This window comes from Falco cherrug, chromosome 1, assembly GCF_023634085.1.
Source record: "Falco cherrug isolate bFalChe1 chromosome 1, bFalChe1.pri, whole genome shotgun sequence".
Lineage (NCBI taxonomy): Eukaryota > Metazoa > Chordata > Aves > Falconiformes > Falconidae > Falco > Falco cherrug.
Window position 1 is genome coordinate 107,213,839 of NC_073697.1, and position 13,760 is coordinate 107,227,598.

General features: G+C 39.1%; 1 protein-coding gene across 2 annotated transcripts in view; it reads left to right on the forward strand.

Annotated features, from left to right (window-relative positions):
* Nucleotides 1-13,523, forward strand: part of CRCP (CGRP receptor component) — a 33,575-nt gene extending 20,052 nt beyond the window's left edge. For both annotated transcript variants that reach the window (XM_055696336.1, XM_055696333.1), the window contains exons 5-6: nt 3,947-4,004; nt 12,362-13,523. In XM_055696336.1, coding sequence (XP_055552311.1) covers nt 3,947-4,004; nt 12,362-12,505 — 202 coding nt within the window. In that variant the 3' untranslated portion in view covers nt 12,506-13,523. The remainder of the gene's footprint in view (nt 1-3,946; nt 4,005-12,361) is intronic.
* Nucleotides 13,524-13,760: the final 237 nt, after the last annotated feature.

The following is a 13,760-nucleotide window of genomic DNA, read 5'->3' on the forward strand; positions in this document are numbered from 1 at the left end:
GCCTTTAAATACTGATTTTTACCAGAATTGGCACAAAGGACCTTCTCCCCAGCATCCTCCTGTATTTTTGCAGCCTGGATGACCTTTCAGTTCATGAATGCAAGGACGGGTCCTTTCCAGGGTGCTACAAAATCCCCAAGAGGAAGGAGGAGAACTGGAGAGGGGCCACGACCACACAGTCCTTCTCAGCATTAATTTGTGGAGTCTTCAAAGAATATAGGATCATCTGGTGCCATGTGCTGTCTTAAGGGCCTTTCATCTCCTCCCATGCCACATCTCTTCCCTACTCTTATACCTCCAAACCCCAGTGCCTTTAAAGCACTCACCGCTTAATTGTTCCCCCTCAACCTTGCCATTTTTGAAATTAGGGATACTGATCCTTACTGCTTTGTACAAGACACGTAAATAAGCGTTGGGCAAACTCAAAGAACTAATTTGATAATTGGTGATTCTTAGTAAAACCTTTGAAACTGCTGTTAAAGTATTTACTTTCAGAATCTGTTCAGGTGCGTTTTCTTTAATGACTTAGGTTGATGGTCTTGCTTGGAAGGGCAAATGCTGATGTGCAGGTAGAAATGTATTCTTGTTCTTAACTGTGAAATCTGAAAATGCTGTGAATCTGCCACATTTGTTGGCATTTATCCAGGTGCCAAATGTCACTTCATTGCAAGCTTTTTCTGAAGACTGAAAAAAATACTTCAATGTGGTTCTGTAGAAATAGGAAAGAAGATTAAAAGGATAGGGGTGGTACCCAAAGTGTTCGAGCTCATTGTTAAACAGACATTTTGAACAGTTCTGTGGCTGATTAAAATGAAAGGGTTTTTTTCTCCTTTATAAAGTTCTAATTCCTTATCCTTTCTCCAATTTTGAAATTTAGTGAGCGAAAAAATAGGTACATTTGTAAAGTAAATGTAAATTCAAGATGTGGAATTGTGTATGCTTTTTAGTGGTAAGTCAATATTCAGGAGGATTTCTTGGGGCTTTCTGTTGTGAATTTTTAGTATTTCATAAATGTTGCATTTTAAAATGGCAAGCTTTTGTTTTGAAGCTGAAAGTAATGATTAAAATTATTTTCCAGCATTCTATGAAAATAATGGCAGAATGGCTCTAGGACTAGGTGGAACAATTGAAAACTTTGCTTTTTCATAGGATTTTGGTTGTGTTACCAGCAGGTTGGATCTAAAACCAACAGTCAGCATGTCATCTCATCAGAGCTGTTTTCTGTTCTTATGGGCTGTGAATACACGTCACAAAACCCTCTGGTTTAATAAAGCCTGATGTGTGGTATCAGTAGAGCAGTTGTCTTCGCTGAGCCATGGTATCCCATAGCCCTGTCCCCATCACCATGTCAATTGCCATCCTGGAGATTTTAGCTAAAGAGGGTCTGTTAGATCATCCAGTCTGTGCTAACACAGGGTTTTTCCTTCAGGAGACATCAGCCAGGAAAATTTTAGGCTAGTGCTGCTCGTTCCGTGTGTTCAGTGGATAACTGAAAGGCTTTATTTTTATTCTTTGGGTGTTAGCTGCATGCCTTCTTAAGGATTAAATTCAGTCTCTTGACACCTACATGTGCATGCACGTACACACCAGAGCGATGCATGGCTTGTCAAAGGCTTCTCCTGAGGAGCGTGAGCACCTTGGTCTTTGAACGCGTACCAGGGCACGTAGACGGATGATAAAGTACTGAAGTGCCTGACAACGTTACAAGCTGTTAGCTGGTCTTGGATTTCAAGGGCAGCCAGTGTCAGAGGCCGTTTGAGATGAGCCAGTATATCTGAAGCATTTCCAGATGCGTAGACGTTGACCTGTCAGTTGTAAATGCCTGCACAGGAGAGATCTGTGCTCCCTGGAGAGCTGTAAGGCTTCCTTCCTAAACCACCCACAGGTCCAGTAAACCAGAGGAAAACTCTTCTGAATCCGTTTAAATATGCATTCAGGTTGCCCTTTAAATCATAATAAATTCCAAGCTTTAGTTCTACAAAATTGTAGTTCATTACAGTATCACAGGCTGGAAGATCATGCATGTTAATTCTCACTTTAATGCATGAATGTGCACAATAAAGAGATGCTGCATAAACATAGATGGCTGCTCGGAGAGGATTCCTTCCCCCCCCCAAAAAAGAAAAGAAATGCATGTTCAAGTTCCTTTACTCATTGTATCTATTCTTACTCTACTCTAATTGTATTTTTTATTATAAAAGTGCATTTGCTACTGTTTCGTACACCCTTTTAAACATCTGTTGTATTATGATGCTTTTCTATTCTGAAACACAAAGATCAGCTCAGATGATGAGCTACTATTAGCTGCTATTGTGTAGTCAATGTTAGTGTTTTGAGCTTCTGAAATTAATGAAATATGCATTACTGGCATATGACAGATGTTTTTTGCTTTGTTTTTATAATTATTTGCATTTAAATACAGTGTAAAATTAATAATTTTTGCCTGCAGAGCTATTGTCTAAATGTTGTGGTTTGAATTTAATGAACGTACTTGTTTGATCACCTCTTACATTTCAAAAACTGCTCTTTTTTTCCCCATGATTTTTTTTTCCCCTTATACCCATTTTTTTTTCCATTTAATGATCAAAGTGTTTAAATGGACATTTGTCAGATTTCTTCATGAGAAAGTAAGCTCTTGGGTTAAAATTAATCCAGAAAAACAGTGAGGCTGGGTGAGGTTGTGATGGTTCTGAATGTATCAGGAATTTTGCCACTGGCTTCAGTGATGCTAAACTGTCTCTCTGAATATTCAGGTGTTTTAAGTACCAAAGACAGACAAGTTCTAGTGACTTCTCCCCCTTGTAGACAGAGGAAAATGGAATTTAAACTATTTAAAATACAGATGTAACATGGCTCGTATCTAAAATCACAACAAAATAAGTTAATATTGATTGAATCGGTGTTGTGCTAAAGGCACAGGGCTGCACATCTGAATGCATAGAATCACTTTTTGTCTGGACACTTTCTGCGTGGACAGGTAATCAGAAGTGTTTGAATTATTGTAAATTAGTAAATTACTACTTGTCTCTCAAACCACAGTAAGTGACCATAGTTTTACAACTCAGGCACTGATTGAGAGGAGGGAGGGGGGCTTTGGCATTTTTGTTATCTTAGTGCTTGTGGTCATGTCAATGTTTTTGGGACTGTGCAGTGAATCAAGTGAATTAAAAAAAAAAACCAACCAAAAAGGCAACAATTACAATAAAAACCCCAGCCAACAGAGAAAAGAGGTTGGTTATCTTCACAGTCCAGCTCAGTCCCCCACCTGGTTTGCTGCTTGGTGCCTAACAGTTGTAGAAACACAATGGAGAGGTAGATTTGCATGGGAACAGAGATAATAATGTATTTTTGCCCAAAGATCCATGCATAAACTATGGCCTCAGCCCAGCTGTAATAATGTATGAAAAAAACCATTTACTTCAGCTGTGTGGGTTGCAGAGAGTACATGTGAGAAGTGGTTTCAAGCTGATTTATTTTTTTTTAACTGTGCATTTGCAATGGGCTAAAAGAATACCCGAGTTACTGCCATTTGGCTGATGGACTGTAACTTCTTAGGTATGATAATTGTTCTGGTGGTTGTGTGTTCATAGCAAGAGAGCCTGTGATCTTTGAGTTGTTTAGCATTTCTGTATGATGTTTAACAAAGCAACAGTGCATGTTAATTTATGCTTGTACAGTAATGATCTAAGGGTCTTTACTTGGTCTTGCCACCTTAGACTAGATGTGGCAACAGCAGTATGTCTAAAACACACAAGACAGTCCTGTATTTAAAAATACCCAAATTATCATGGTGATTAAACCGCACTGCAAACCCAGTCAGAATTATTCTCAGCAGTGGTGTTTTGTCCCTAAGTTACCAGGAATGTATTTGCATCTTACCCATCATTTGAGGGGACCCTCAAATTATACAATAATGCAAATTGTTTTACTCTTTGCTTTTAAACAGGGCAGAAAAGCTCCAGTTGCTTAACCACCGACCTGTGACAGCAGTTGAAATACAGCTGGTGAGTAACAATGCTCCTGACTGTCCAAAGCTTAAATGAAAGCAGCTTTAACCTTGAAGATCAATTGAATAATGACTTTCTCATGGTCAGTGGCTGAATGTATCCCTTTATGCACATCTTTACATTCATGGTTTCAAATCCACTTTGCTTCCTCTCTGAGACCTCCGTAGAGACGTGACCATCCTTCTCTTGGACAGACTCTCCACCTCTGTTTGGTTCAGTGTCACATATTGAAAATATCTGATGCAGTCATTAAAGGTTAGTTACAGTATTGCAACTAAGAATATATTTAACCAGAACCTTTTTGCTGGTGCTCTGTAATAGAGTACTTCACTTTCTGACAGCTGTGATGACATGACTTATGTTACAGTGAAACCAGAAGTGCTAAAAAGGAATGAGTAATGACTGATAAGGAATTCTGATCAGTGGTGCGGAATGAGAAATGGATATAAACAGACTTCCTGATGGAAAGTAGCCATTGTCAATCTGTTAAGCATAATTCTGATGTAAAGAGGGGTGTAAAGAGGGGTTGTCACTAAATAGAAATAGATGGTTATATTCTCAGAAGGATCTCCTTAGGCATACAAAATCCTGTGGTAATAAAGAGGTTATTGTAATAAGGATATTATTTTAATAAAGATCTCTTACATTAAGAACATCTGTTTACAATCTTATCCTGAAACCAAACTGTGTAGCAACAGGATCAAATTTTGCTGCAGAAAGGGAAGGATTAAAGAGGTACCAGTAGGGCTATTTTTCTTTCATAGCCCAGGAGTAGGCATTATCATGCTGAAGGCATCTCATAAAAGAATGCTTCTAGCTGAGAAATTAATACTGTGTTTTGTGATTGAAGAGATTGGTGGGGGTCATCAACCCAACCAAGAGCATTAAGGCCTCATGAGTTTTGCTTAGGAAGTTAGTCATCCGTGGTGATGTAGAGCCTGTCTCATGCCTTTGTTAGCTTCACATGGTTAGGCACAGATTCGTTATATTCCCGTATGGGCCAAATATGGTATTTTCCCCCTTTTCTTCTTTAAATACAATAATCTTTTGCTGCTTTCAGGTGACTGCATGGTTTTGTCTGTCCTTTCCCTCCTCCCCTCATTATCCTACCTAGTTCCTCATTATCTTACCTATCCATAAACTATTGAAAATAGTTTTGCTTCTGTGTCGTGTTTGAAGTCCAGGAGGCAAGTATAAGAAATCAAGCCTTTATTAGAAGTCAGGTTTCTGTAGAATGGCTTACTTCAGGTACTGCAAGGTTTGTACTGCCAAAGTTCGATAGAACTCACTGCTAAAACTTAGAGAGTACAGATACGAGGTTTGAGTTCAGTGTCAGTCTGATATGTAACTCTTCTCGAATGACAACTTGTGAAAATTGTAGTATTCATCCATTTGGGGAACAGTCCAAATTTGTGTCATCATGGGCAGTATTGAGGATGCAGTTACTTCTGTTCCATTGCAATACCTCTGTCGTTCCCAGGCCAAATTTCTCCAAAACTACTATTACAGTAATATAATTTGACTGGATTGTTAACAGTGTATTAAATTAAGCCTCTCCAAAATTGCGGTACATTTACTCTTTCATCAAGGCACATCAAAGTCTTTTGACCTCAGTAACTGCTGGTAAACTGCTGTCCATTTTTGTTAGTGAAATGCAGAGGCTGGGAGCCATGGCAGGGAAATTATTTTGCAGTTCAATCGCTGCCTTCAATAATTTTGGAGTTTGGTGATGACAGAGGAAGGAGATGGTAGCAGTGCAGCGTCTTTGAACCCCCAAAACCTCTGTCTTTTGTGAGCATCTTTGAGTATAAAATAATGCAGAGCAGTGGAGGCTACCAGCGTTTTCTTCTTTGATGTCGGCAAGGAGATTACTGCGCACAGATTGCATGCAGGCAGGTCAGTTCCCTGCAGCTGATGGATGAGAGACAGCCTACAGAGAAGTGAACGCTAGGTCTGAAATTGCCTTGATTCTCTTTTCATTGAACTTGCCCCTGCCACTTAAAAGCTTTGAGTCACTCCTGGGATTGAATCAGAAGGAAGTGAGGATGAAAACTTCTGGCCACTTCATGTAATGTAGCCAAAAAATCAAAAAGCTTTAAAACAAAATGCAAGCAATATCTGCGTCTCTCACTTGCTCAAATAGTTTCCATGTCTCAAACTTTTACTTGGTGCTGCCTGTCCATGGAATGGAATCAAGTTTACCTGCAAGACTTTTAATAGCTGATGTAAGAGGTTAATTACATTTACTACTGCTTGTTGCTTTTTTGCCTTTCCAGCCTTTTGGTTTTTTACTTTTCCTCTATAAAATTCCCTGTCTTTAGTTGTATGCAAGCAATAAATCAGTTTTGATGAAATGATAGTAAAGCTAAAAAGCAAATTTACGTTGTGATCTTTTGATCTTAAGTTCTTTTGTAAGTCTTTATGCATAAATTGCTGTAATTGTTCATATTTGTCTTTTCTGGACAGTGTGCCAGGATTTATTTTCAAACAACAATAGCAACAAAAGGAGCATGAAATTGTAATTCATATCCCACAGGGGAAAACACTGTACACATTGCTGCTGTCTTGACCTCCTGTTTTAATCTTTAACATATGTTGTTCCTGGCTCAGTGGTTCACAAAGGAGGAAAAAAAAGACAGCGATATTGATCTAACCGTGACGGTGGTGCAGCTTTACTTAACGCTGAACAGTGATGGGTTTGAAGATTAAGCGTCATCTTTTCTAATGAACAAATTGCTCTACATTCTTCTCTCTGAATAGAAAAGTAGATTTTAATTCTGTGCTTTTTAAAACCAGATTTCCATCTCGGAGAGCTTTGTGCCTCGTGATCTGTGCTCTGCATAACTGGTCTGGCAGATAGTCTCTCATTATGGAATAGAAGATAATAACTTAAAGTATTCCTTTGGAAAAGATGTTAGAGAATTTAAACATTTTATTTTCTCAGCAATATATTTTGCATAGTTGGTTGGTTATCTCTGAGGGACATTAATCCAATGATTCAGTCTTTCACTTTATTTCTTTTTTATGTGCTTTTTTCCTACTAGGATGTTGGTGCTGAACGATTTCAAATTACTGCTCAAAGGAGGAGATAGCAGTCATTGTCTCATATGTACCTCCTATACTGGAGTTAAATTATGTGGTTGCTAGCTTTGGAAGTGATCAGAACCCGTATTTCCTTTTTCACTGTAGTTTACTGATTATTTTTTAATAGCATTCTTAGCTGATGATTAAAATAAACAATAGCTTTTAACCCACACGTTATTTTGTTCTGTGACACTGAGGTTTGTTACCCATCAAATACTGCTTATCCTTGAGACAGTTTCTCAGTTCTTTCAGAACTTTTTAGGGTTCTTCAGGGTGGCTTTATTGATCCTTCAACATTTGCAGTGTATTGTGCCTGAGGAGGCTACATGAAATAATCATTAGGACTGAAAGCTTAAAAGAAGCACAGTGAGGATTAATGAAGTCTCTTATACTTTGCTTTTCCTTGGGTAAGCAGAAAAGATGTTATGGTTATAGTTAGGGAAAGCATGTTCCCAAAAGGTTTGTCCTTGTTTCACAGAGTAAAAAAAAAAAATCTTGAAAAGTATGAATGTGTTTATTTATGTCTGTGTTCATATTTTGTGCATACATGTCTCCATGGCACTATGAACATACAGATTTGTACGTTTGTTTTATGACTAAACACTTTAATCCTTGAAATCATCTTGATAGGCTAGCTGTTATTTTCTGATTTACCTTCTTGATAAACAAAATCTTTTAACAGCTTCTGAAAATTACTTTCTGCCATGAGAATTTATCAGCAGGTTTTAATGTGACTTAATGTAATTCTGTTATTATGTTCCAATTCAGTAATTACGTTTTTTTTGTTCCTTTGAGAGATGCATACACAGCGCTCAATTTAAAAAAGCTACTGTTAAAATGTGCAGCTGGGAAAGGCTGCATGGTAGTAAAATATTCCACATACACATTGGTTTAATAAGCACAGCTCTGGTTCCCAGTAGCGGTTACGTTTCCGAGCAAGGCATCTGCCAGTGTTTAATTCTGCAGTTGGCGAGTGATGCGTCTTCACTGTCTTGTAGCAAGATTCAGTGGTGGATGCTGGGTGCATGTTTCATTTTGCTCTGTTGGAAAGCCCACACATTGCTGTATCTAGAGAGACAGAACAGAGCTGGCATCCTTTTCTTGATGTATTCTTCATTTAGTAAATGCCTAATTTTAAGCTTCAAGTCCAATTAAGTTGGTTGGACCTGTTGAGTGCTTGAAATTAAGTCAAGACATAAGCTGTGTCTTAACAGTTACAAGGTGCTTAAGCAGGTGAAAATTTTTTTATTAGACTTCTAAGTAAAGGTAGCATTGCTCTCAAAGGTGAGCAGTACTGTGGCTTCAGCTGCCTCCTGAATATTTTGTATATATTCCACAGTTCTGAAGATCTGGCTGTGTTTATCAATATGTTTATCAAAACATTTATCAATAAAGTAAGAAGCAGCTTTAGGTACTCAGGCTTGAAAAGTATATAGTAGCTGCAGGGGGAACATGCCGCCTCTTTTTTCTTTTTCTTCTTTTTTTTTTTTAGCTGTAAGAATTTTCTGCTAATTAAGTTATCAAATGAAGTTTTCCTTCTTTCCTTGATTTCTTCTTTGGTCATCTTGTAAATTATATTGTTTAGAGCGTTAGTTGAGGAGGGAAACTAAATGTGAAAATGGCTATATTGCTCACTGTATGAATATATTGCAGTGAGAGTTTAATAACTGTTACTAGTTGGTGTGAAATAGAAGGTATTACTGAGGCCTGACTTGACTGAGTTGATCTTGACCATGTAGTTGCATTTCACAGGGAATACATACTGTGCACATGTATGAATGACATGGATATGCTGTAATGTTTGCTACAAAACCACCGTAGTTGTCTTGGGATAGTATAGACCTGAGTGCTGAAAAGCAGAAACAGGTTGGGAAATACAGCATAGCTGCCATGGCTTACTGCCGCCTTCTCGTGTTCAAGAAAATCCTTGCTCTCAGCCCTGAGAAGGAGAAATGCTTGTTTAGCTGCACGTGGGGGTGCTTTTTATCTATAAATTGTTTTACTGTAACATTGTCCAATTCTGTTACTTGCACAAATCCACAAATACTGGAAATACACAGTTCGGCAGAGCTTTCATTGATGACACCCTATGCTTTGCACATGGCATCATCTGTGAGGAGAATCTATTTCCATTTGGTGCAAGTGGCATTGCCAACATAAACATCTTATGTCATATGCTTATTAAAAACATTTGCAGTTTTGTTTTCTTAGTATAAACTTGACATTCCTGACTGCTTACGGTTTGAGTCTGTTGCTTGAGCAGTTCCAGCCAGTTGCAGGGTAGAGGTTAGCAAGGCATTTTGAGAGATATCTTTTCATATATCAGTAAAATTCTTGTGGGAAAAGTAGGTACTTGAGTACAGTTATTTCTTTCTGCCTTTTAGGCTTTTTCTTACACATAATTTCCCTTCTGAGCATCGTAACGTTATTTCCTAGTACTATCAGTAGCAGAGGTATCTTATAGTTGTAAATCAGAAGACCGAACATTTGTTGAATCTAGAATAAAGTCTCAGTGACTTGGTTTCCCTTGATATTTTTCCTTTAGGACAGTTTCATTTGTCTCTTTGAGTCAACACGCTCTCTGTGCGTAATTTCTGAATTTTTCCTTTGACATGCTGCTTCCTAATGGCTTATGTTTCCTTAAGTCCCTGCTCAGGCTGTTTCCATGAAGAGCGGGAAAAAAATTGATTTTTACAGCTTATGCTTTTGATCCTTTGAACTCTTCAATAATATCACAGCAAAATTGTGCTGAAACGTCAACTTGAATAATAAGCTGTCCATCCTGCCAAATGTAGATTGTTGTTGTTGTTTTATGGGTCGTTCCTAGTGTGAGAGCTGGCAGTGAGGACGCGTGGCTCAGAGGCACTGAGAGGTGAGCTTGATGAATTTTTCTGCAGTAGTTTAAGGAATTAACAGTTCCCTCTGGCAGGGACTAAGTCTGTGAACAGAAGGGAATTTGGAGCTACATTACCCACTCCTCAGTGCACTTAGCTGGCATCTTTTTTAAAGATGCTTTTCTCAACAGCATAATGAGACGTCAGTTAGAGCCCCAAAGCATCTGAAACATGAGAGACTCTTTTCTTTCACCAACTTTCTGGTAAAGTGTTATTTCTTAAACTGCCAAAACAATCCCCAGAGCTCCTCTGTCAGTGTCCCGTGTTGTATCTGCAGTTTGTCACTCTTGCAGGCTTCCGTGTTCCGCCGGTACAGGTGACATCGAGGTTGTTGTTCACATTGGACAGTGCCTCGTTTGGCACTGCAGAGCACGAAGAAGCAGTGATCGCCGCTGCATGCCTTTGTGCAGAAGCTGAGAAGAATTGATGCTGATCTAGAAATCACTATTACCTGTTTAGGTTCTGATCAAATCCTCGTGTTTAACTCTGGCTACCTGGAGCAAGCTTCTAAAGGATAAAGTGTTTGAAGAAGGAAGGGAAAGGAGATGTATAAGGAGGGATAAAATTTAAATGGGGAAGAGGGGTGGACTTTGTGTGACCCAATAAATCAAATCTAAACTAGGCAAGGTGCCATTTTTCTGAAGATTGGAAAGCGTGGGATGTAATGAATGCAGGAGACATTGGCCACTAAGAGATACATCATTCTGCCTTAAGCAGTACTGCCTGTCCAAAGGATGCAGGCTTTTTCTTTGTATGGGTCCTGCTGCTATGGGGCTGTCACCTTTAAAATTAAATACAACAGTAATTAATAACACTAGAATCCAGTTCCAAAACCAGGCTGATAATGCTCTACAAACCTTAGTAGCATAGGTCTTCTGAAAGTAATGGCTTTGTCAGCAGTATTGGCCACAAAGAGTGCATGTATGCGCTGTAACATACTTGATTGTTTAATGTTGATGCTCCAAGGTATGCTAGGCAAGCTGCTGAGATGATCACCTCCGAAACGCAGCCTAGCAGGCAATTTTCTGATACCACTGCAGTAGCTACAGCCGTTGCTTACATGGAAGGGTAGCGTTAGGAGGATTTTTGGTACATTTTAACACATCGTGTATAGTGAAGCAGCTGGCGGTAATGAGAGCCAGGGCTGTTTTTCAAGCCAGAGTCCTACAGTAGTTGTTGAACTAACGGTACTTGGAAAGCCACTCCACAGAGAATTTCATCCTTTGATTGAGACAGACCCTAGAAACAGTCATATTGCAAATGGATATTCACTGTCTGCCTTTTGCTACACAAGTGGATTCTAGTGTTCTTGCTTTCCTTTTGTCAAGGATCTGCGGAGAATGGCTGATGAAAGATGATCAGATTGTGCAAAGAGGGCTCATAGGACATTGGGGAGAAAAAAAAGTTAATTGAATATACCACTCTGCCTTTTAGAAGGCGAGATGCATCTGAATAGCTGTCAGTTTGTAGCTAGGACTGATTAAACCTGCATTGACTTGGAACCATAATTAATATAAATCACCGCTCTTCAAAGGACAGTTTGAAGGACTTTGTATTAAAAAAAAAAATAATCTCAAACCCCGCGATCCTAATTGGTTTCATTTGCGTTTGAAGAGTTATTTTGGCTTGCCTTTCTAGTCCTCTGACAAGCTTTTCCTTTTAACAGCTGCCTATAAATTAGGGCAGTTGTTTTTTACTGGTAGCAGTGATACAAGGGTTCCCACAGCTCCACAGGGAGAGTAGGTCCCTAATTAATCTTAGGGAATTTTATTGTTGATTCGTGACAGCATGTTTTGTGTTGCTCAGAGCTTTTATATGCCTTTATATTCAGGAATCTTACCAATCTAAGCAACTTCCAATAAAGCATAGCTGCTGTAGGATTGGGTGGTTTCTTTTATGGCCTGATTACTTATAGTCTAGGTGCTGGCTGAGATGCTGAGGTTCAGGTAACCACTCTCGGGTTATCTCATTTCAGTTCTAACGTGAAAGCACAGGACCTTAAGAAAATAGGTCTGGATGGTAGGTCTGCACATGAAATGGTAGATGAAATGAAATGCCTGGCTGGAGATGCTGATGTGTACGCTGAGAGAGGCTTTAGGAAAAAACAGGGAGAAAAGCCTGTTCTGACTGTGGTGTTTTCGTTGTAAAGAAAGCGGGGTCTCATTGTGGAATGCCAATTGTAGCAGTTAACAATGGAGCTCTTCTTTCTTTTTTTAAATATTGCAAGAGTTCCACTTTGTAAAATATTTTTGTAATGAGCTCAGACTATGTCTTGCATCCATTGAGAACAGTATTTCCCAATTAGTTGAGTCCTTCTGTCTGGAGCTGAGGAAGGAAGTGATTAATGATTACGGTAGATTGTTTTTTGACCTGCAGATGGTAGAAGAAAGCGAGGAAAGGCTAACAGAAGAGCAGATTGAGTCACTTCTCCAGACAGTCACCAGTATTCTTCCAGGGGATCCAGAGGAACAACAGAGAGACTCGGCAATGGCAACTGAAGACAAAGGCGACCAAGCATAGGAGGCATCTGGACCAAAGCTGGTGACTATTTCAGCAGAAGAGAATCAGCTCTTTTTTTTTTTTTTGCTGGTTTTTACTTGATACCGGTTTAATCTTGTATTGGACATCATTGTGAAATATGTTACAATTGTTATTACTGAGAGGTGATGAGGCAACCAATTGTTTACAAGAAAGCGTGGAAAAGGATGCAATTGTTTTGGCATTTTGTCATGAACAGGGATGGCAGTAACTGAGTTGGTAGTGTAGCAGTCTGAGAAATTACGGGGCACAGAATCTGAAGCTTTTTTATTTTTTCCATTAGCCATGTAACAGCTGTACATTTGAATAGGCTTATATACAGCTGGCAATGTTTTAATTATCACAGCAGTACTATAATTATAATTGCTTTCATATGCTTTTGAATTGCCCAACTGGTTTTCAGAATACGGTCTGCAATACAAAGCCAACTTTTGGAGCATTTTGTGAAAAGGGCTGTTTTCAGTGATCGAAACAGAGAGTAATGTCCCCAAAGTACTTGGTTCCTGGCCAGGTCGGTGGTTGGCATCATGGAAGGGAGAGGACCTGTCGGCAGGGTCACCGTTCTCGAGGTTGCTTGGCGGTCCATACTCGATAAAAGAGAGATCCAGATAATCAGCATCAACATCTTGCCACTGAAATCAGTGAGTTGGGCCAGTTTGCAGCACTTGAGGCTCTGGACTCGGATTTTAAGGCTCTTGGTAATATAAACAGAAGAGCATTTAGGCGTGAGGTGTATATTTTTCCTTTGAACGTCTGTTCCAATATTTACATGTAGACGAGTCACAGTCATGTGAACATGCTGTCGACCGTGGAATAAATGAATGAGTCAGCACCGAAGTGAAGTCCTGATCTGGTTTAGAAGAATGAGAATCAGTCCTGGTTGAAGCAGAAGTTTCTGTGTACTGAGCTTTTGCCTGATTAAAGATTTCAGGATCAAGTGTTTGATGTTGAAAGCATTGATGATTATAATAAATCATTTATCTGTGTGTGTTTATGTATATATACACACATGAAGTCATGAGTTACACATGGCACTGGTTTTATACTATGCTTGCAGACCATTCTTTCATAAATATTATAATGTACTGGAAACAGAAATAAAGTTTGCAGTACATCCTGGGAATTTTGTGACTCACAGACAAGATGCAAGACCTTGAACCAGAATACTGACTTCTTCCCCCCACACACTTCTGTCATGGTTTTATTTTGTGTTTTTATGCAAAGAATTTACGCTTTC